This window comes from Cetorhinus maximus, chromosome 12 (genome assembly GCF_964194155.1).
Source record: "Cetorhinus maximus chromosome 12, sCetMax3.hap1.1, whole genome shotgun sequence".
In the NCBI taxonomy this organism is placed as follows: Eukaryota; Metazoa; Chordata; class Chondrichthyes; order Lamniformes; family Cetorhinidae; genus Cetorhinus; species Cetorhinus maximus.
In genome coordinates, this window is record NC_135890.1 from 43,018,603 (window position 1) to 43,042,008 (window position 23,406).

The window sequence follows — 23,406 nt, forward strand, 5'->3', positions numbered from 1 at the left end:
GAAAGAGTGCTGGAAACTCCCCGAGGCACAGAGCTGCCTTAGGGAGATTAGTTTGATTATCAAAAATTTTAATAAAGAAAAAAAAAAATTAAGTCATGTCACCTCATGTGACAGTGTCACATGAGCTCAGACATGTCAGTGAACTTTAATAAAAATTTTTTTTCAATTTATAAACACTTCATGAAACCTCATCTCGCCCGTGGATGAGGTTTCATGGTAAATGCGAAGGCTGCCTGGGCTCTTCACCTGCCCGCCAACCTTAAGGTTGGACGGGCAGCTCCATTAAGTATTTTAATTAGTTTTAAATGGCCTTAATAGGCCTTTGACAGTTTGGCGGGCGTGCAGCCGACTCCGGTGCGCGCCACTGAACTGAAAATCAGAATGACGCGCGGTGACATCGGGACGCACGCCGACCTGAAGACTCTGGCCTATGGCCCTATGGACACTATCATGTCGTTTTATATGTTGTGTATTACATCCGCACCGCTGAAAATGTCTTCATCAAATGAGTTTCGTTGTGAAAGATTGAATGTGAGACACTGATTCCAGTCACCCTTTAGGGTCTCACACTATGCTTACACCAAGGGCTGGATTTTCACCAAGTCAGGTTGACTTGGGGGCACTTAAAAATGGCAGGCAGGTTCTAATTCTGGGATTTCCCGATCCCATTCCTGGGCTGCCTAATTTCTGGGAGTGCTTTTCAAGGGCGCAGGCTGCTTTCTGTCAGAAGACCGCATCCTGCAAACCTATCCTGGCCATTGCAAAGATAATTATCTCCTCTGTAATCTTCATGGAGTCGGGCCAGGTTTTTAAATAGGCGTAGTTCATGGCCCCTTAGAGGAGTCATTAACCCCAGTGTGCAAGAGGGGATCTTTTAAATGTAAATTCAAAAGATCTTCCTCAAGCCTCCTGTGCCAAGTTACGCTTCCATACACTGTCCTTATATCGCCTCAGGCGCCTGTGCCAAGCTAACCATTCCACTGACTCCCTCAGGTCCCTCATGACCTTTATGCAAAGCTCTGGGCACTTCCTTGTCCATTGACCAACTGTGCACATTCTAGAGCCAATGAACATCAGAGTGTATAGTGGGATCTTAAAAAGAACTTTGAAGAAATGTAATCCACTGATAAGTTTCTCCTATGAAAAAAAGTCTGTATGGTAAACTAATAATATTGTCCATCATTCAGGCTCTTTGAAGTTTCAAAAACCACAAACAGGTTACGATGAGAAGGAAAAGAGAGGTTTTTAGCAGGTACAAGGGAAGCAAATCAGCAGAGGCATTAGTGGAGTACAGACAGTGCAGGGTGCAGCTTAAGAAAGCAATTAGGAGAGCAAGGAGGGAATATGAGAAATCTCTGGCTGGTAAAAGTAGGGAAAATCCCAAGATATTCTATAATTATATCAATGGGAAGAGGATAACCTGGGAAAGAGTAGGGCCCATTAGGGACCAAGGGGACAATCTATGGGTGGAGCCAGAGGACATCGGTAGAGTGTTGAACGACTACTTCACATCTGTCTTCACCCAAGAGAATGAGGATGAAGGTATCAAACTCGGGGAAAGAGAATGTGAGGTTCTTAAGCAAATTGATATAGGGAGTGACAAGGTATTGGAGGTGTTGGCAGGCTTAAAAGGTGTACAAATCTCCAGGTCTGGATGATTTGTGTCCCAGACTGCTGAGGGAGGCAAGGGAAGAGATCACAGGGGCTCTGACCTGAATTTTTAATTCCTCTCTGGCCACGGGGGAGGTGCTAGAGGAGTGGAGAACAGCTAATGTGGTTCCGCTATTTAAGAAGGGTTATAGAGATAAGCCAGGGAACTACAGGCCAGTGAGTCTCATGTGAGGAAAAACATTTTTACCCAGAGGGTGGTGACGGTCTAGAATGCTCTGCCTGGGAGGGTGGTGGAGGCTGGTTGCCTCACATCCTTTAAAAAGTACCTGGATGAGCACTTGGCACGTCATAACATTCAAGGCTATGGGCCAAGTGCTGGTAAATAGGATTAGGTAGGTAGGTCAGGTGTTTCTCACGTGTCGGTGCAGATTCTGTTTGATTCTGTGATTGCGAAAGTGACTGCAGAGATCAGAGAGTCTGAGCTGTCAATCAAAAATTGTCACCTCTGGGGAATGGGTGTACTCTAATTTAAATAGCTGTCTGGGATCTCAGCCAAGTCTTATTATGTACACGTGGCTCTAGCTGGAATGGAACAATGCGCTGGAAGAGCAAGGGATTAGACTTTCATTGACAAGGAGCTGAAGCTGTGATAAAAAAAACTTGGACCTAAGGCTTCGCAATTCATGATGAAAGAAACCATCACTCACCAGTTGTGGAGCCAGTTGTTGTTGGTGACACTACTGTAGTTGTTCCTTCTGACGAATATTAAAGACAGTTAAAGTCACAAAATTCGGATTCAATTCCGAAAGAATATTCATGGACTTTCAACATGAGATGATATGATTTGTGCCAAATAAATGGAAGAAAATAATTAAGAGTAAGTTTATAATACATCACTCAAAAAATAATAAGCCAAAGGACTCGAAGAATGAAATAAATGAGTTGAAGTTGGGAGTACTGAACTAGTGCAAAGAATGTTCAATGTTCATTAAGAGAAGACCTCACTCACCAGTTGTGGATCTGGTAGTAGACACAGGCATGGTGGTTGTCACTGTTGTTGAAGTTGTTTCTTCTGAAGAACAACAAAATAATTTAAAACATTCACTACATCCAATTTTGAATTGGGACAGTATTGAGACAATTTCAACCCAATCACCAGCTATTACACAAATTAGAAGAGAGTTCACCTCAGGTTTGAAAACTCTTCCTACAGATCCCCAGTCAATCAGTATCCTGCATAATATAAGTTGTGTATTCCACCTGCTCTAATGAGAGCGCTCCCCCACCACATAGGTATCATTTTGGAAGCTCATGTTTGAGATACTGAATCCATCCAGGAGATCTTCATCCAAGACTGTGCTAAAACTTAAAATACTTGTGCACTTTGAAAGCCTAATCCAACAGCAGACCAGAGCACAAAACTATCCTTCACAAAACATGTGTCACGGGTTGAGATGTGGATGCAACAACACTGAGGACACTCAGCTCATACTCTCACTTATTCAACAGCTGAATACCTGTAGGCCAATCTTGATCCTCCCTGTAGATCCAGATAATAAAAGGAAAAATCACTGAAGCCTCATCGCCACATTGTCCACAGAGATGCCTAGCGTGACTAAGACATTCAATGATTGTAAATTCCATTGCATTATCTAATCACTCACTTGAAACATATCCTATTAATTAGGAATACAGAGGTTGAATTCAAGACTTTTTATTTATGGAAGACTTGTTTTTGATAGTTGTTTTTGGAATAAATCATAATGATATTTGTTTAATATTTAAGCAAAGAATCTCTGTCCTCGAGCAGGAATAGACTAAGTCGCTAGAACAGCAAAGGTATTGACATTCACTGACAAACAACGCTTGGGTCCATAAGAAATTAAAGATCATAAACTGGTTAAATCAAACCTTACTTTCTGCCTATTTAAAAATGTACTTTCCTGACCAAAAACATGGCTACTACAGGTCACATGATTTGCAAGTGGGCTACAGTTCTGCAATTCAGGTTTGAATTGGGACAGTTTCAACAAAATCACCAGTCATTCTTCTGCCTTCAGGCACTGTGCCCATGGTGACCATGGACTTCCATTGGATTGGTCCATTATTATGATTAAAGGACTCTTTGCTGTTGCCTTCTGCAGAATGGCTGACCAGGAAGTGCTCCAGTTCTTTATCGCCTTCCATCAGGCATATTGGAGGGATTTAATGGCTGATAATCAATCTGTCATTATGCATGGCCATCAAGTCCTGAATTGGGACGTGAACCTAGAGCTTCTGGCCCAGAGGTAGAGATGCTACCACTATGGCACAAGACATCCCCCACCAGTTATTAAACAAATTATTAACAGAATTCACTATCAGTTTAGAAACGCTTATTACAGATGCCCAATCAATCAGTATCCCACCATAATATAAGTTGTATATTCCACCTGCATGATGACAAGCTGTCCACCAAGTGCGTAGCATTATGGAAGCTCATGTTTGACACACTGAAACCATCCAACACATTTCATCCAAAACTGTGCTGATATTAAAATACCAGTGCACTTTGAAAGCCCAAAGCAACTTCAGATCAGAAAACAATAATATTATACAACCAGTGTCACAGTTTGAGATGTGGCTGTAACAGCACTGTGGCCACTCACAGCTCATATTTCCAGTTATTCAACAACTGAATACCTGCAGACCCATCTGGAGTCAATTCCTGTATATTCAGGCAATAAAAGCAGAATTCGTTGAAGTTCATCACGACCGTATAAATAATTGTCTACAGTGATGCCTAGCATGGTATCACTTTCAGCATGTGTAAATTCCATTGCATTATCTAATTACCAATTTCAAACTTGTTCCCTTTACTAAGAATGCTGACTTCAAGGGTCTTCATGAAGGCGCATGTTTTACGGTTGTTTTTGAAATAAATCACAATCAGGCTTGTTCAATAGTTAAGCCAACAACTTCTGTCCTCGATCAGGAATGGACTAAGTTGCTAGAAGAGCAAAGGATGGACGTTCACTGTTAAAGAGCTGAAGTTGAAAAATAACAATTGTGTCTAAGGCCTTGGTATCATATACAGAAGAAACCATCACTCACCAGTTGTGGAACCACTGGTAGATCCAGTTTTAGCTGGTGGTACTGTTGTAGTTGTTCCCTCTGAAAAAAATTAATGAAACTCAAAAACACAAAACTCCAATGCAATTCCTAAACATGTTTTAATGGGCATTCACCACAAGGCAATCCAACATATATCGAGCCTAAAATATGCTTAAAAAGTACTGGGGAGACTTCTCCCCCCGTTGTGGGAGTTGTGCAGGGTCGGATGGGGGCGGGCGTGGGCGCGGACTCAATCGGCGCCCCTGATTGGGTGTGCGCCGCTATTTTACATGTTTACATTTTACATAAGCACTGTGCACTCCCTGTGCGGGTGGGGGGAGCTGTGCTCTTCCGTGCATGTGTGCAAAAGAATGCAGAAATCTCACTGAGGCACAGAGGTGCCTCAGGGAGATTAGTTGAAGTTTTAAAATTCTAAATAAAGAAAAGAAAAAAATTTATGACATGTCCCCTCATGTGACAGTGTCACATCAGCTGGGACATGTCAATGAGTTTCTATAAAAATTTTTATTCCATTTATAAACACTTCGTGAAACCTCATCCCGCCCGTGGATGAAGTTCCATGAAAAAGGCGAAGGCCGCCTGGTCTCTTCGCCTGCCCGCCTACCTTAAGGTTGGACGGGCAGCTCAGTTTATTCGTTTAATTAGTTTTTAAATGGCCTTAAAAGGCCATTGACAGTTCGGTGGGCGCACAGCCAACTCAACTACGCGCCCGCCAAACTGAAAATCTAAATGACGCGTGGTGACATTGGGACGCACGCCCGATATCACCACGCGTCATTTTACGCCTCGGCGAGCGTGCCCCGTCCCCGTTCGCCGAGCCAAAAATTCTGGCCATTATGTTTAGATCCATCCTTCAAGATGAATGGGCCCAAGTTGAGCAGAAGGAAGTAATATGCTTTCAGGGAGTGGGTGCAGAAGTTGGAAACCATTCTTGTGTTAGTAGACTTGCTAATGTGTATTGAAAGGAGATATCACTCACCAGTTGTGGAACTGGCAGTCGCCTTACGTGTGTTGCTTGTCCCTGTTGTTGTTGTTGTTGATTCTTCAGAAAAACAAACAAAAGCATAAAAATCAATTCATCTAACTCGAACTGGGACAGTTTTGAGAGAAGTGACAGACCTGGCATACAGTCCATCATTTAAAAGAAAGTGCACAAATAGGTAATATTAAACGTATTGCATTTGTCTGGCGCCTGATATGGCCCAAAGTGCTCTACAGCCAAGGCATTATTTCTGATGTGTAGTCACTGTTGCAGTGAAGGAAAGGTGTCACTCGATTTGAACACAGTCAGATCGCACAAAGAGCTTTGTGAAAATCTATTCTTAGAAATGCTGGTTCAAGCAGAAACATTGATCACCATTAAAACAAAATATGCAGATGCCAGAAATCTGAAACAAAGAAATGTTGGAAAAACTCAGCAGGTCTGACAGCATCTGTGGAGAGAGAAACAGAGTTAACATTTCGAGTCTGTATGACCCTTCTTCAGAGCTAAAGAGAAGTAGAAATGGGATGAAATTTATACTGTTTAAGGGGGGTGGAGCAGGTGAAGCTGGATAGAAGGCCAGCAATAGGTGGGGGCAAAGGAGAGATTGATAAAGATGTCATGAAAAAAGGACAAAGGGGGTGTCAATGGTAGTGGTAAGGGCTAAAAAAAGTGATGATAGTGGCATAAAGGTAAGAAAGCAGAACAAAGGTAAGCAGACTGTGCAAGAACAACATGGAACAAGTAACAGATGGCCCTTTTGGGGTGGGGTTGGGGGAGGAGGCGGTGGTGGGAAAAAAAAGGATAGAAAATAGGATAATAAGGAGGGTAAATCAATTAATAAATGAAAATAAAAATAAAGAAAAAGAAAAATAAACAAAAATAAAAATAAGTGGATAAAAAATAAAAATAAATTTGAAGAAAAGGATTAAAAAAGGGGTGGAGGTAGAGGAGAGGAGCACGTTCAAGATCTGAAGTTATTGAACACAATGGTAAGTCCGGAAGGCGGTAAAGAGCTTAATCGGAAGATGAGGTGCTGTTCTTCCAGTTTGCGTTCGGCTTCACTGGAACATTGCAGCAGGCCAAGGATGGACATGTGGGCATGAGAGCAGGGTGGTGTGTTGAAATGGTAAGTGACAGGGAGGTCTGGGTCATGCTTACAGACAGACTGAAGGTGTTCCGCAAAGCAGTCACCCAGTCGGCGTTTGGCCTCCCCAATGTAGAGGAGACCGCATTGGGAACAGCGAATGTAGTAGACCAAATTGAAGGAGGTGCAAGTGAAGCACTGCTTGACCTGAAAGGAGTGTTTGGGCCCTTGGACGGTAAGGAGGGAGTAGGTAAAGGGGCAGCTATTGCACTTGCTGCGATTGTATGGGAAGGTGCCGTGGGAGGGGGATGAGGTGTTGGTGGTAATGGAGGGGTGGACCAGGGTGTCCCAGATGGAATGGTCCCTACGGAATGCTGACAGGTGGGGTGAGGGGAAGATGTGTTTGGTGGATTAATCGGAATCCTGGGGATAACTCACTGCTGGTCTTTGAAATAATACCATGAGAATGTCTAAGGCTAGGTGAATGTACAGACTAGGTCTCAACTGAACCTCTAAAGCAACAGCCTCAGTCCCAGTGCTGCTCTTCCTCAGTAGAACACTAGAAGAGCAGGTTAGATTTAGTGCTGAAGAGTCGGACTTGATCCTACCATCTTCTGAAGTGAGAATGTGACCCGTGAACCAAGACTGACAAAGGGGATTTCACTGACCAGGAGTTTAAGCTGTAATTGCATTCTGATATTAAATTACTTCCTCATGTTTAATGAAAAAAGACATCACTTACCAGGTGTGGAGCTGGCAGTAGAACTAGCTGTGGTGGTTGTCTCTGTTGTTGTAGTTGTTTCTTCGGAAGGAAAATAAATATATTCACAATCAATTCACCCAACTAGAATCAGGAAAGTAATAAAAGAGTTTCAACATCAGTCAGCAGGGAATACACAAATTAAAGTGATTGTGCAAAGAGGTTTAAACCCTATTGCTACCAGTGCCCAATTGGACAGCTAGTTTTTTTTTACTTTCTGGCGATGGGCTGAATGGCCTCTTTCTGTGCTGTAATTTTTCTATCGGGAGAATTTTCTCCCTGTCAGGGGAGCTGAGTGGGAGCGGGCGTGGGCGGGGGCGGGGGCGGGCCCGCCCAGCGTGACGCGCACCCGGATATGCGCGTGAAAGAGCGCTGGAAACTCCCCGAGGCACAGAGCTGCCTTAGGGAGATTAGTTTGATTATCAAAAATTTTAATAAAGAAAAAAAAAAATTAAGTCATGTCACCTCATGTGACAGTGTCACATGAGCTCAGACATGTCAGTGAACTTTAATAAAAATTTTTTTTCAATTTATAAACACTTCATGAAACCTCATCTCGCCCGTGGATGAGGTTTCATGGTAAATGCGAAGGCTGCCTGGGCTCTTCACCTGCCCGCCAACCTTAAGGTTGGACGGGCAGCTCCATTAAGTATTTTAATTAGTTTTAAATGGCCTTAATAGGCCTTTGACAGTTTGGCGGGCGTGCAGCCGACTCCGGTGCGCGCCACTGAACTGAAAATCAGAATGACGCGCGGTGACATCGGGACGCACGCCGACCTGAAGACTCTGGCCTATGGCCCTATGGACACTATCATGTCGTTTTATATGTTGTGTATTACATCCGCACTGCTGAAAATGTCTTCATCAAATGAGTTTCGTTGTGAAAGATTGAATGTGAGACACTGATTCCAGTCACCCTTTAGGGTCTCACACTATGCTTACACCAAGGGCTGGATTTTCACCAAGTCAGGTTGACTTGGGGGCACTTAAAAATGGCAGGCAGGTTCTAATTCTGGGATTTCCCGATCCCATTCCTGGGCTGCCTAATTTCTGGGAGTGCTTTTCAAGGGCGCAGGCTGCTTTCTGTCAGAAGACCGCATCCTGCAAACCTATCCTGGCCATTGCAAAGATAATTATCTCCTCTGTAATCTTCATGGAGTCGGGCCAGGTTTTTAAATAGGCGTAGTTCATGGCCCCTTAGAGGAGTCATTAACCCCAGTGTGCAAGAGGGGATCTTTTAAATGTAAATTCAAAAGATCTTCCTCAAGCCTCCTGTGCCAAGTTACGCTTCCATACACTGTCCTTATATCGCCTCAGGCGCCTGTGCCAAGCTAACCATTCCACTGACTCCCTCAGGTCCCTCATGACCTTTATGCAAAGCTCTGGGCACTTCCTTGTCCATTGACCAACTGTGCACATTCTAGAGCCAATGAACATCAGAGTGTATAGTGGGATCTTAAAAAGAACTTTGAAGAAATGTAATCCACTGATAAGTTTCTCCTATGAAAAAAAGTCTGTATGGTAAACTAATAATATTGTCAATCATTCAGGCTCTTTGAAGTTTCAAAAACCACAAACAGGTTACGATGAGAAGGAAAAGAGAGGCTTTTAGCAGGTACAAGGGAAGCAAATCAGCAGAGGCATTAGTGGAGTACAGACAGTGCAGGGTGCAGCTTAAGAAAGCAATTAGGAGAGCAAGGAGGGAATATGAGAAATCTCTGGCTGGTAAAAGTAGGGAAAATCCCAAGATATTCTATAATTATATCAATGGGAAGAGGATAACCTGGGAAAGAGTAGGGCCCATTAGGGACCAAGGGGACAATCTATGGGTGGAGCCAGAGGACATTGGTAGAGTGTTGAACGAATACTTCACATCTGTCTTCACCCAAGAGAATGAGGATGAAGGTATCAAACTCGGGGAAAGAGAATGTGAGGTTCTTAAGCAAATTGATATAGGGAGTGACAAGGTATTGGAGGTGTTGGCAGGCTTAAAAGGTGTACAAATCTCCAGGTCTGGATGATTTGTGTCCCAGACTGCTGAGAGAGGCAAGGGAAGAGATCACAGGGGCTCTGACCTGAATTTTTAATTCCTCTCTGGCCACGGGGGAGGTGCCAGAGGAGTGGAGAACAGCTAATGTGGTTCCGCTATTTAAGAAGGGTTATAGAGATAAGCCAGGGAACTACAGGCCAGTGAGTCTCATGTGAGGAAAAACATTTTTACCCAGAGGGTGGTGACGGTCTAGAATGCTCTGCCTGGGAGGGTGGTGGAGGCTGGTTGCCTCACATCCTTTAAAAAGTACCTGGATGAGCACTTGGCACGTCATAACATTCAAGGCTATGGGCCAAGTGCTGGTAAATAGGATTAGGTAGGTAGGTCAGGTGTTTCTCACGTGTCGGTGCAGATTCTGTTTGATTCTGTGATTGCGAAAGTGACTGCAGAGATCAGAGAGTCTGAGCTGTCAATCAAAAATTGTCACCTCTGGGGAATGGGTGTACTCTTATTTAAATAGCTGTCTGGGATCTCAGCCAAGTCTTATTATGTACACGTGGCTCAAGCTGGAATGGAACAATGCGCTGGAAGAGCAAGGGATTAGACTTTCATTGACAAGGAGCTGAAGCTGTGATAAAAAAAACTTGGACCTAAGGCTTCGCAATTCATGATGAAAGAAACCATCACTCACCAGTTGTGGAGCCAGTTGTTGTTGGTGACACTACTGTAGTTGTTCCTTCTGACGAATATTAAAGACAGTTAAAGTCACAAAATTCGGATTCAATTCCGAAAGAATATTCATGGACTTTCAACATGAGATGATATGATTTGTGCCAAATAAATGGAAGAAAATAATTAAGAGTAAGTTTATAATACATCACTCAAAAAATAATAAGCCAAAGGACTCGAAGAATGAAATAAATGAGTTGAAGTTGGGAGTACTGAACTAGTGCAAAGAATGTTCAATGTTCATTAAGAGAAGACCTCACTCACCAGTTGTGGATCTGGTAGTAGACACAGGCATGGTGGTTGTCACTGTTGTTGAAGTTGTTACTTCTGAAGAACAACAAAATAATTTAAAACATTCACTACATCCAATTTTGAATTGGGACAGTATTGAGACAATTTCAACCCAATCACCAGCTATTACACAAATTAGAAGAGAGTTCACCTCAGGTTTGAAAACTCTTCCTACAGATCCCCAGTCAATCAGTATCCTGCATAATATAAGTTGTGTATTCCACCTGCACTAATGAGAGCGCTCCCCCACCACATAGGTATCATTTTGGAAGCTCACGTTTGAGATACTGAATCCATCCAGGAGATCTTCATCCAAGACTGTGCTGAAACTTAAAATACTTGTGCACTTTGAAAGCCTAATCCAACAGCAGACCAGAGCACAAAACTATCCTTCACAAAACATGTGTCACAGGTTGAGATGTGGATGCAACAACACTGAGGACACTCAGCTCATACTCTCACTTATTCAACAGCTGAATACCTGTAGGCCAATCTTGATCCTCCCTGTAGATCCAGATAATAAAAGGAAAAATCACTGAAGCCTCATCGCCACATTGTCCACAGAGATGCCTAGCGTGACTAAGACATTCAATGATTGTAAATTCCATTGCATTATCTAATCACTCACTTGAAACATATCCTATTAATTAGGAATACAGAGGTTGAATTCAAGACTTTTTATTTATGGAAGACTTGTTTTTGATAGTTGTTTTTGGAATAAATCATAATGATATTTGTTTAATATTTAAGCAAAGAATCTCTGTCCTCGAGCAGGAATAGACTAAGTCGCTAGAACAGCAAAGGTATTGACATTCACTGACAAACAATGGCTTGGGTCCATAAGAAATTAAAGATCATAAACTGTTTAAATCAAACCTTACTTTCTGCCTATTTAAAAATGTACTTTCCTGACCAAAAACATGGCTACTACAGGTCACATGATTTGCAAGTGGGCTACAGTTCTGCAATTCAGGTTTGAATTGGGACAGTTTCAACAAAATCACCAGTCATTCTTCTGCCTTCAGGCACTGTGCCCATGGTGACCATGGACTTCCATTGGATTGGTCCATTATTATGATTAAAGGACTCTTTGCTGTTGCCTTCTGCAGAATGGCTGACCAGGAAGTGCTCCAGTTCTTTATCACCTTCCATCAGGCATATTGGAGGGATTTAATGGCTGATAATCAATCTGTCATTATGCATGGCCATCAAGTCCTAAATTGGGACGTGAACCTAGAACTCCTGGCCCAGAGGAAGAGATGCTACCACTATGGCACAAGACATCCCCCACCAGTTATTAAACAAATTATTAACAGAATTCATTATCAGTTTAGAAACGCTTATTACAGATGCCCAATCAATCAGTATCCCACCATAATATAAGTTGTATATTCCACCTGCATGATGACAAGCTGTCCACCAAGTGGGTAGCATTTTGGAAGCTCATATTTGACACACTGAAACCATCCAACACATTTCATCCAAAACTGTGCTGATATTAAAATACCAGTACACTTTGAAAGCCCAAACCAACTTCAGATCAGAAAACAATACTATTGTACAACCAGTGTCACAGTTTGAGATGTGGCTGTAACAGCACTGTGGCCACTCACAGCTCATATTCCCACTTATTCAACTACTGAATACCTGCAGACCCATCTGGAGTCAATTCCTGTATATTCAGGCAATAAAAGCAGAATTCATTGAAGTTCATCATGACCGTATAAATAATTGTCAACGGTGATGCCTAGCATGGTATCACTTTCAGCATGTGTAAATTCCATTGCATTATCTAATTGCCAATTTCAAACTTGTTCCCTTTACTAAGAATGCTGACTTTAAGGGTGTTCATGAAGGCGTATGTTTTACGGTTGTTTTTGAAATAAATCACAATGAGATTTGTTCAATAGTTAAGCCAACAACTTCTGTCCTCGATCAGGAATGGACTAAGTTGCTAGAAGAGCAAAGGATGGATGTTCACTGTTAAGGAGCTGAAGTTGAAATTTAACAATTGTGTCTAAGGCCTTGGTACCATATACAGAAGAAACCATCACTCACCAGTTGTGGAACCACTGGTAGATCCAGTTTTAGCTGGTGGCACTGTTGTAGTTGTTCCCTCTGAAAAAAATTAATGAAACTCAAAAACACAAAACTCCAATGCAATTCCTAAACATGTTTTAATGGAAGTACACCACAAGGCAATCCAACATATATTGAGCCTAAAATATGCTTAAAAAGTACTGGGGAGAGTTCTCCCCACCGTTGGGGGAGTTGTGCAGGGGCGGGCGGGGTCGGGCGTGGGCGTGGACGTGGACTATATCGGTGCCCCTGATTGGGTCCGCGCCGCCATTTTACATGTTTACATTTTATACAAGCACTGTGCACTCCCTGTGCGCGTGGGGGGGGCTGTGCTCTTTTGTGCATGTGTGCAAAAGAACGCAGAAATCTCACTGAGGCACAGAGATGCCTCAGGGAGATTAGTTTAAGTTTTAAATTTCTAAATAAAGAAAAGAAAAAAAATTTATGACATGTCCCCTCATGTGACAGTGTCACATGAGCTGGGACATGTCAATGAGTTTCTATAAAAATTTTTATTCCATTTATAAACACTTCATGAAACCTCATCCCGCCCGTGGATGAAGTTCCATGAAAAATGCAAAGGCCACCTGGTCTCTTCGCCTGCCCGCCTACCTTAAGGTTGGACGGGCAGCTCAGTTTATTCGTTTAATTAGTTTTTAAATGGCCTTAAAAGGCCATTGACAGTTCGGTGGGCGCACAGCCAACTCGACTATGCGCCCGCCAAACTGAAAATCTAAATGACGCGTGGTGACATTGGGACGCACGCCCGACATCACCACGCGTCATTTTATACCTCGCCGAGCGTGGCCCGTCCCCGTTCGCCGAGCCAAAAATTCTGGCCATTATGTTTAGATCCATCCTTCAAGATGAATGGGCCCAAGTTGAGCAGAAGGAAGTAATATGCTTTCAGGGAGTGGGTGCAGAAGTTGGAAACCATTCTTGTGTTAGTAGACTTGCTAATGTGTATTGAAAGGAGATATCACTCACCAGTTGTGGAACTGGCAGTCGCCTTACGTGTGTTGCTTGTCCCTGTTGTTGTTGTTGATTCTTCAGAAAAACAAACAAAAGCATTAAAAACCAATTCATCTAACTCGAACTGGGACAGTTTTGAGAGAAGTGACAGACCTGGCATACAGTCCATCATTTAAAAGAAAGTGCACAAATAGGTAATATTAAACGTATTGCATTTGTCTGGCGCCTGATATGGCCCAAAGTGCTCTACAGCCAAGGCATTATTTCTGATGTGTAGTCGCTATTGCAGTGAAGGAAAGGTGTCACTCGATTTGAACACAGTCAGATCGCACAAAGAGCTTTGTGAAAATCTATTCTTTGAAATGCTGGTTCAAGCAGAAACATTGATCACCAATAAAACAAAATATGCAGATGCCAGAAATCTGAAACAAAGAAATGCTGGAAAAACTCAGCAGGTCTGACAGCATCTGTGGAGAGAGAAACAGAGTTAACATTTCGAGTCTGTATGACCCTTCTTCAGAGCTAAAGAGAAGTAGAAATGGGATGAAATTTATACTGTTTAAGGGGGGTGGAGCAGGTGAAGCTGGATAGAAGGCCAGCGATAGGTGGGGGCAAAGGAGAGATTGATAAAGATGTCATGAAAAAAGGACAAAGGGGGTGTCAATGGTAGTGGTAAGGGCTAAAAAAAGTGATGATAGTGGCATAAAGGTAAGAAAGCAGAACAAAGGTAAGCAGACTGTGCAAGAACAACATGGAACAAGTAACAGATGGCCCTTTTGGGGTGGGGTTGGGGGAGGAGGCGGTGGTGGGAAAAAAAAAGGATAGAAAATAGGATAATAAGGAGGGTAAATCAATTAATAAATGAAAATAAAAATAAAAAGAAAAATAAACAAAAATAAAAATAAGTGGATAAAAAATAAAAATAAATTTGAAAAAAAGGATTCAAAAAGGGGTGAAGGTAGAGGAGAGGAGCACGTTCATGATCTGAAGTTATTGAACACAATGTTAAGTCCGGAAGGCTGTAAAGAGCCTAATTGGAAGATGAGGTGCTGTTCTTCCAGTTTGCGTTCGGCTTCACTGGAACATTGCAGCAGGCCAAGAATGGACATGTGGGCATGAGAGCAGGGTGGTGTGTTGAAATGGTAAGTGACAGGAAGGACTGGGTCAAGCTTACAGACAGACTGAAGGTGGTACGCAAAGCAGTCACCCAGTCTGCGTTTGGCCTCCCCAATGTAGAGGAGACCGCATTGGGAACAGCGAATGTAGTAGACTAAATTGAAGGAGGTGCAAGTGAAGCACTGCTTGACCTGAAAGGAGTGTTTGGGCCCTTGGACAGTAAGGAGGGAGTAGGTAAAGGAGCAGCTTTTGCACTTGCTGCGATTGCATGGGAAGGTGCCGTGGGAGAGGGATGAGGTGTTGGTGGTAATGGAGGGGTGGACCAGGGTGTCCCAGATGGAATGGTCCCTACGGAATGCTGACAGGTGGGGTGAGGGAAAGATGTGTTTGGTGGATTAATCAGGATCCTGGGGATAACTCACTACTGGTCTTTGAAATAATACCATGAGAATATCTAAGGCTAGGTGAATGCAGAGACAAGGTCTCAACTGAAACTCTAAAGCAACAGCCAATGCCTCAGTCCCAATGCTGTCCTTCCTCAGTAGAACACTATAAGATCAGACTGGATTTTGTGCTCAAGGCTCTGGACGCAGACTTGATCCCAGCATCTTCTGAAGTGAGAATGTGACCCGTGAACCAAGACTGACAAAGGGGTTTTCACTGACTGGGAGTTTAAGCTGTAATTTTGTTCTGATATTAAATTACTTCCTCATGTTTAATGAAAGAAGACATCACTTACCAGGTGTGGAACTGGCAGTAGAACTAGCTGTGGTGGTTGTCTCTGTTTTTGTAGTTGTTTCTTCTGAAGGAAAACAAATACATTCACAGTTAATTCACCCAACTTGAATAGCATTCATAACCAAGTGAATGAATTGATGACCCACATTGAAGTAAATAAAAAATGATCTGACAGCCATTATGGAGGCGTGGCTGCATATGACAAGGGTTGGGTCCTGAATATTGAGGGGTATATGACATTCAAGAAGAATAGTAAGCTAGGTAAAGGTGGAGGGGTAGCACTGTTAATCAAGATGGCATTGGTGCAATGACCTTGGTTCAGGAGATGAGGATGTAGAATCGGTTTGGGTGGAGATGAGGAATAGTAGGGGAAAGAAGTCACTAGTGGGAGTGGTCTACAGGCCCCCTAACAGTAATCACAACGTAAGACAAAGCATACAAGAAGAAATATTGGGTGCTTGTGATAAAAGAACAGCAATAATCATGGGTGACTTTAATTTACATATAAACTAGAAAAAACAAATTTGCAGTAGTAGCCAGGATGAAGATTTCATAGAATGCTTTCGAGATAGTTACAGAAGCACATTCTGGAACAAACCAGGGAGCAGGTTATATTACACTTGGTAGTGTGTTATGTGACAGGATAAATTCATGACCTCAGACAGCAGTGATCACAATATGATTGAATTTAACATTCAGTTTGCAAGGGAGAAGAGTGGGTCTAAGACTAGCATTTTAATCTTAAATAAGGGCAACGAAAGCCAAGATAGCTGAAGTGAACTGGGATACTAAGCTAGGGGATAGAGAAATAGAGGAGCAGTGGCAGACATTTAAGGGGATATTTCAGAATACTCAGAATAAGTATATTCCTACTAAAAATAAAAATTCTAAGGGGAGGATCCACCATCCGTGGTTAACTAAGTAGGTTAAGGAAGGCATCAAACTTAAGGAAAAAGCATATAACTCTGCAAAGATGAGTGGCAGGTCAGGTGATTGGTCAGAATATAAAGAACAGCAGAGAATGGCCAAAAGGTTAATCAAGAGAAAGAAATTAGAGTATGAGAGGAAGCTAGCTAGAAATGTAGAAAAGGATAGCAAGAGTTTCCATAGGTATTTAAAAAGGAAAAGAGTAAGTTAAGTGAATGCTGATCCCCTAGAGAATGAGAATGGGGAGTTAATAGTAGATAATAAGGAAATGGCAGATGAAATGAATACATTTTTTGCTTCTGACTTCATGTTATAGGATACAAAAACATTCCAAAAACAGATGTGAATGAGAAGGTGGAAGGGAGAAGGGAACATGGTGAAACTACAATCACTAGGAAAGTGGTACTGTGGGCTGACAAGTCTCTGGATACTGATGGACTTCATCCTAGGGTCTTAAACGAGGTGGCAAATGGGGTAGTAGATGCGTTGGTGCTAATTTTCCAAAATTCGCTAGATTCTGGAAAAGTTCCATCAGGCTGGAAAGTAGTAAATATAACCATTCTATTCAAGACGGGAGGGAGGTAGAAAACAGGAAACTAGTTAGCTTAACGTCTTGCATGGGGAAGGTATAGGAATCGATCGATAAGGAGGTTATAGTTGGGCACTTAGAGAAACTCATGATAATCGGGAAGACTCAGCATGGGTTTTGTGAAAGGGAAATCATGTTTAATCAATTTATTGGTTGATAAGGTGCCACATTAAAGGTTATTGGGGAAAATTAAAGCTCACGGTGTAGGGGGTAATGTATTAGCATGGATAGAAGATTGGCTGGCTGGCAGAAAACAGAGTATATGCGTAAATGGGTCTTTTTCTAATTGGTAGGATGCAACGAGTGGAGTCCCACAGGGGTATGTGCTGGGGCCTCAACTTTTTACGATTTACATCAATGACTTAGATGTGGGGAGTGAAAGCATGGTAGCTAAATTTGCAGATGACACAAAAATAGGTAGGAAAGTATTTTGTGAAGAGGACATAATGAGGCTGCAGACGGATATAGATAGGTCGAGTGAAGGGGCAAAAATCTGGCAGATGGAGTGTAATGTCAGAAAATGTAAAGTTGTTCACTTTGGCAGGAAGAGTAAAAAAGCAGAGTATGACTTAAAGCAAGAATGGTTACAGAATTCCAACGTGCGAAGGGATCTAGGTGTTCTAGTTCATGAGTCACAAAAAGTTAGTATGCAGGTACAGCAAGAAATTAAGCAGACTAATGGAATGCTATCCTTTACTACTGGAGGAATTGAACATAAAAGTAAGGATGTTATGCTTCAGTTATACAGGGCATTGGTGACACCGCATCTCGAATATTGTGCATAGTTTTGGTCACCTTATTTAAGGGAGGATGTAAATGTGTTGGGGCAGTTCAGAGGAGGTTTACTAGATTGATACCTGGAAAGAGTGGGTTGTCTTATGAGGAAAGGTGAAACAGATTGGCCTTGTTTCCACTGGAGTTTAGAAAAGTGAGAGGTGACTTGATTGAACTATACAAGACCCTGAATGGTATTGACAGGGTGAATCTGGAAAGGATGTTTCCTCTTGTGGGTGAGTGCAGAACTGGGGGACACTGTTTTAAAATTAGGAGTTGCCCTTTTAGGACAGAGATGAGGGGAAATTTTTTTCTCAGAGGGCTGTGCAACTTTAGAACTCTGCCTCAGAAGATGGTGGAGGCAGGGTCATTGAATATTTTTAAGGCAGAGGTAGATAGATTCTTGTTAGGCAAGGGAATCAAAGGTTATTGGGAATAGATGGAAATGTGGAATTTGAAGCACAAACAGAACAGCCAAGGCCTTTTATTGAAAGGCGGTGCAGGCTCCAGGTGCCAAATGGACGACATCTGCTCCTATTTCGCATGTTCAAAGGACAATATTGAAAGAGTTTCTACATCAGTCAGCAGGGAATACACAGATTGCAAGAGAATGCAAAAAAGATTAAACTCTATTACTACAAGTGCCCAACTGGACACTATCCTGCCATTTTTAAACAATATTCCATCAGCACCACTGACAAGCTCTCCAATGTCATTGTGAAAGATTGAATTTGAGACATTGATTCCAGTCACCCATTACAATCTCACACCATGCTGACATTTAGAATATATTGGAAGTATAAAGGAGATTCAGACTAGAACACAATGCTATCCTTTACAAAATAGGTATTACTCTCAGTTATTCAGTAGATGATTACCTGGTTTCCCATTTGGAGAAATTCTCCATGCATCACAATGTTTAATTCAAAATTCAATGAGGGTTATCACCTTAGCTGACCATGTTGGTGCCGAATGGTTTAAGGTTATGTTTAATTTAGTTGCAAGATCCAATTACCCATTTGACATATGTTCTGTTCACTAGGACAGGAGAGGCTGATTTAAATGTGATTTATTTCAGTAAAATCTGTGCTCTAAGATGGTTATTGAAATAAATCAAAACAAACTTTGTTCAACATTAATGCCAATAAACACTGCCCTCTGGCTGGATTGGAAGAAAATGCTGGTAGAGCAAGGGAACAGACTTCGACTGACAAGGAGCTGAAGCTGTGATAAAACCACTTGTATCTAAGGCTTTGAAATTGATAATTAAAGCAGCATCACTCACCAGTTGTGGAGCCAGTGGTTGAGCCAGTTGTTGTTGGTGACACTGGTGTAGTTGTTAATCCTGAAAAATATTAAAGGTTTTCAAAGTCACAAAATTCTGACTCAATTCCTGAAGAACATTTATGTTCTTTCAACATAAGATCATATGATCTGTGTTAAATAAATATAAGAAAATAATTCAGGGTAAAATTATAATACATCAGCCAAATACTTTTCGGACAAAGGTCTCAAAGAACGAAATAATTGAGTTGAAGCTTAAGGTACTGGGCTAGTTTAAAGAATGTTTCATGCTCATTAAGAGAGGAATACGCTCACCGGTTGTGGAACTGGCAGTAGACCCATAAGTGCTGGTTGTTGCTGTTGTTGAAGTTGTTTTTTCTGAAGAAGAGCAAAATAATTTACAGCCGCTATATTCAATTTTGAATTGGGACAGTATTGTGACAGTTTCAAAAGAACCACCCGTTATTACACAAATTAAAAGAGAGTTTATTATGGGTTTGAAATCTCTTACTCCAGGTCCCCAATCAATCACGCTGCCACAATATAAGTTGTGTCTACCATCTGCGTGAATGACAAACTCTCCACCACAGAATGACAGAACTGTTATGGCACAGAATGAGGCCACTTCGCCCATTGTGCCTGCATCCAAGCGGGTAACATGTGGGTATCGTTTTCAAAGGTCATATTTGAGACACTAAATCTATCCAGCACATCATTGTCCAAGGCTGTGCTGACACTTAAAATTTTAGTGCACTTTGGAAGCCAAAAACAATTTCAGACCAGGGCACAACACTATCCTTCAAAACACATGTGTCACAGGTTGAGATATGAATGCAACAACACTGTGGACACTCACAATTCATACTCTGTTATTCAACAGCTGAAAATCTGCAGACCCATCTGGAATCAATTCCTGAATGTCCAGGTAATAAAAGCAGAATTCATTGAAGGCTGATCATCACCTTATAAATAATGGTCCTTGGTGATGCCTACATGCTACCACTTTCAGCATTTGTAAATTCCATTGCATTATCAAATCACCCATTTGAAACTTGCTCTTCTCACTAAGAATAAAGACACTAACATCAATGGTCACTTTTAAGGAAGTTTCAGTTTCTCTTAAACAAATCTTATTGTGATTTATTTCAAGTTAAGCCAAAAACATCTGTCCTTGATCAAGAATGGACTAAGTTGCTAGAAGAGCAAAGGATGGACGTTCACTGTCAAGGAGCTGAAGTTGAAAAATAACAGTTGTGTCTAAGGCCTTGCTATTATGTGCAGAAGAAACCATCACTCACCAGTTGTGGAACCACTGGTAGAACCAGTTGTAGTTGATGGCACTGTTGTAGTTGTTCCCCCTGAAAAAAAATTAATCATATTCAAAACCACAAAACTCCTAAACCTGAGGAGAACTTCTTGCTTATTTTTGAAATAATGACACGAGATCTTTTATTTCTACTAAAAGGCAGACAAGGCCTTGACTGGACCTCTCATTCAACAGCGAACACCTCAGTCCCAGTGCTGACCTTACTCAGTAGAACATTATAAAATCAGACTGGGTTTTGTGCTCAAGGCTCTGGACGCAGACTTGATCCCAGCATCTTCTGAAGTGAGAATGTGACCCGTGAACCAAGACTGACAAAGGGGATTTCACTGACCAGGAGTTTAAGCTGTAATCGCAATCTGATCTTAAATTACTTCCTCATGTTTAATGAAGGAAGACATCACTCACCAGGTGTGGAACTGGCAGTAGAACTAGCTGTGGTAGTTGTCTCTGTTGTAGTTGTTTCTTCTGAAGGAAAACAAATATATTCACAATCAATTCACCCAATTAGAATCAGGACAGTATTCAAAGAATTTAAACATCATTCAGCTGGGAATATGCAAGAGAAAGTGCAGAAAAGTTTAAACCCTATTACTAAGGTGCCCAATTGGACATTATTGCATAATTTTATAAGTTGCATATTCCATCTGCACCACTAACAAGCTCTCCATCAAATGAGTGTCATTGTGAAAGATTGAATTTGTGACACTGGGTGCGATTTTCTGCACCCGCCGACCACCGGGATCTTCCGGTCCCGCCACAAGTCATTGGGCTTCTGGCTGGGGCACCACCTCGCCCGCGGCGGGTCCCACCCATGACAGGGCCAGGAAATCCTGGCCACTGATTCCAGTCACCATTTACGGTCTCACACTGTGCTTACACTTACAATACATTGAAAGGTCAAAGGAGATTCAAACTAAAACACAATACTATGCTTCACAAAATAGGAGTTATTCAATAAATAATTACCTGGCGCAGAAGTTTCCCAGAATTGCACTAAGTGCGGTCACGGGAGGGTAAAATGGAGTCCTAACCATGGGTGAAAATGGCGGGTATTCACACTGTATCTTCCTGAGCCAGCCTCATTATATATTCACTCCCACGAAACATGCTGTTTCCATGGCGGGAGGGATCTCATTCGCCCCCTTGCCATCACCCGGCTGTTGCATCACACAATCTGCCATCTTTAAAAGGCAGCCACCAGCAAAGCGCTCATCGCCACCATCTCACCATCGCTGCACGGGAGACATGGCCAGCAAAGGCAACAAGTCTGCAGGCCCCTGCTTCAACGATGGGTCTCTCGAGCGACTGCTGGATGTGGAGGCCTGACGGGATGTGCTCTGCCCCCACTATGACCACAGGATGGGCAGCATTGTCGCCAACCTGGCTTGGGAGGCAGTGGCAGTGGTGGTCAGCGCCAACGCCCTTCAGAAGAGGACAGCTACCCAGTGCCGCAAAAGGATGAATGAACTCTTCTGTTCTGCCAGGGTAAGTCACTCTTTTCATCACTCCCAGCTCACACACTCATAAACCCATCATACATCCACAGGGCCCTCGCTCACTGCCAGTGCAAGGGACATCACCATTCACTCTTTCATACACACCGTCATTGTCCATGGGACCACTCATCACCCACACAGGCCAGGCATACTTATCATCTGGCCCAACAGGCATCCTGATACACTCTCCCCATCTCTATCCACACAGGACTAACTGGCTCACAGCAGGAGGGAAAGGTCGCAGACAGGTGGAGGGATGCCGGAGATCAAAGTTCTGATAAAATTCGAAAACAGAGCCATCCAGCTGGCCGGCGATGACTGGGATCGGTCCTGTGTAGACGGTGAGGTCGGCACTGGTCTACCAGGTGAGTGCAACATCCATCAGACAACCATGCCATGAGTGATGTGTCCTCTTTCACAGGCCAAAGCCATGCACTAATTATCTCCCCTTGCTTTCTCAGGCACATCTGCCAAACAGCCATAAGACCATAAGACATAGGAGCAGAAATTAGGCCATTCAGCCCATCGAGTCTGCTCTGCCATTCAATCATGGCTGATGTTTCTCAACCCCATTCTCCCGCCTTCTCCCCGTAACCTTTGATCCCCTTACCAATCAAGAACCTATCTATCTCGGTCTTAAATACACTCAACGACCTGGCCTCCACAGCCTTCTGTGGCAATGAATTCCATAGATTCACCACTCTCTGGCTAAAGAAGTTTCTCCTCATCTCCGTTCTAAAAGGTCTTCCCTTTACTCTGAGGCTGTGCCCTCAGGTCCTAGTCTCTCCTACTAATAGAAACATCTTCCCCACGTCCACGCTACCCAGGCCTTTCAGTATTCTGTAAGTTTCAATCAGATCCCTCCTCATCCTTCTAAACTCCATCGAATATAGATCCAGAGTCCTCAAATGTTCCTCATATGTTAAGCCTTTCATTCCTGAGATCATTCTCGTGAACCTCCTCTGGATCCTCTCCAGGGCCAGCACATCCTTCCTGAGATAGGGGCCCAAAATTGCTCACAATATGCTAAATGTGGTCTGACCAGAGCCTTATAAAGCCTCAGCAGCACATCCCTGCTTTTATATTCTAGTCCTCTCGATTCGGGTCTCCAATCAAGCTCCGAAGAGGAATCTGGAGGCACCTTCCCTGAAGTCCCGTCACAGCACTCACCCACACCCTTCACCAGCACAGAGACACACACCTCGGTGGGATCTAGCTTTAGAGTGGCCTCGGGATCACAATCTGGTGAGCACATCGCACTTTCTGATCCACAGCAGATGGAGGCAGGGACTTCCCAGGTCCCCAGCACTCAGATGACCACTGGAGGCTAGAGCGTTGCTGAGTCTGAGTCAGATGACAAGCCTCAGGGCTCGGTCATGTCACAGTTGCTGGAGCTGCAAAGGCAAGCTCAGGAACATCAGGAAGGGATGTCTGCTGCACACCTCAGATTGCAAGGCGCAATAGAGGAGTCCATTCGTCTTCAGGCTGAGGTGATAGCGCTGGCGTTGCAACACACTGAGGCCAACACTGGCAGGATGGC

General features: G+C 42.9%; 1 protein-coding gene across 1 annotated transcript in view; it reads right to left on the reverse strand.

Annotated features, from left to right (window-relative positions):
* The window catches only part of LOC144687400 (uncharacterized), a 190,303-nt gene that overhangs the window by 41,372 nt on the left and 125,525 nt on the right, over window positions 1-23,406 (reverse strand). Inside the window, exons 57-70 of the mRNA XM_078553465.1 lie at window positions 20,776-20,835; window positions 20,342-20,401; window positions 19,359-19,421; window positions 19,045-19,104; window positions 15,471-15,533; window positions 13,631-13,690; window positions 12,623-12,682; window positions 10,538-10,600; window positions 10,236-10,283; window positions 7,537-7,596; window positions 5,705-5,767; window positions 4,705-4,764; window positions 2,621-2,683; window positions 2,319-2,366 (exon numbers count right to left, since the gene is read on the reverse strand). Coding sequence (XP_078409591.1) covers window positions 2,319-2,366; window positions 2,621-2,683; window positions 4,705-4,764; window positions 5,705-5,767; window positions 7,537-7,596; window positions 10,236-10,283; window positions 10,538-10,600; window positions 12,623-12,682; window positions 13,631-13,690; window positions 15,471-15,533; window positions 19,045-19,104; window positions 19,359-19,421; window positions 20,342-20,401; window positions 20,776-20,835 — 831 coding nt within the window. The remainder of the gene's footprint in view (window positions 1-2,318; window positions 2,367-2,620; window positions 2,684-4,704; window positions 4,765-5,704; window positions 5,768-7,536; window positions 7,597-10,235; window positions 10,284-10,537; window positions 10,601-12,622; window positions 12,683-13,630; window positions 13,691-15,470; window positions 15,534-19,044; window positions 19,105-19,358; window positions 19,422-20,341; window positions 20,402-20,775; window positions 20,836-23,406) is intronic.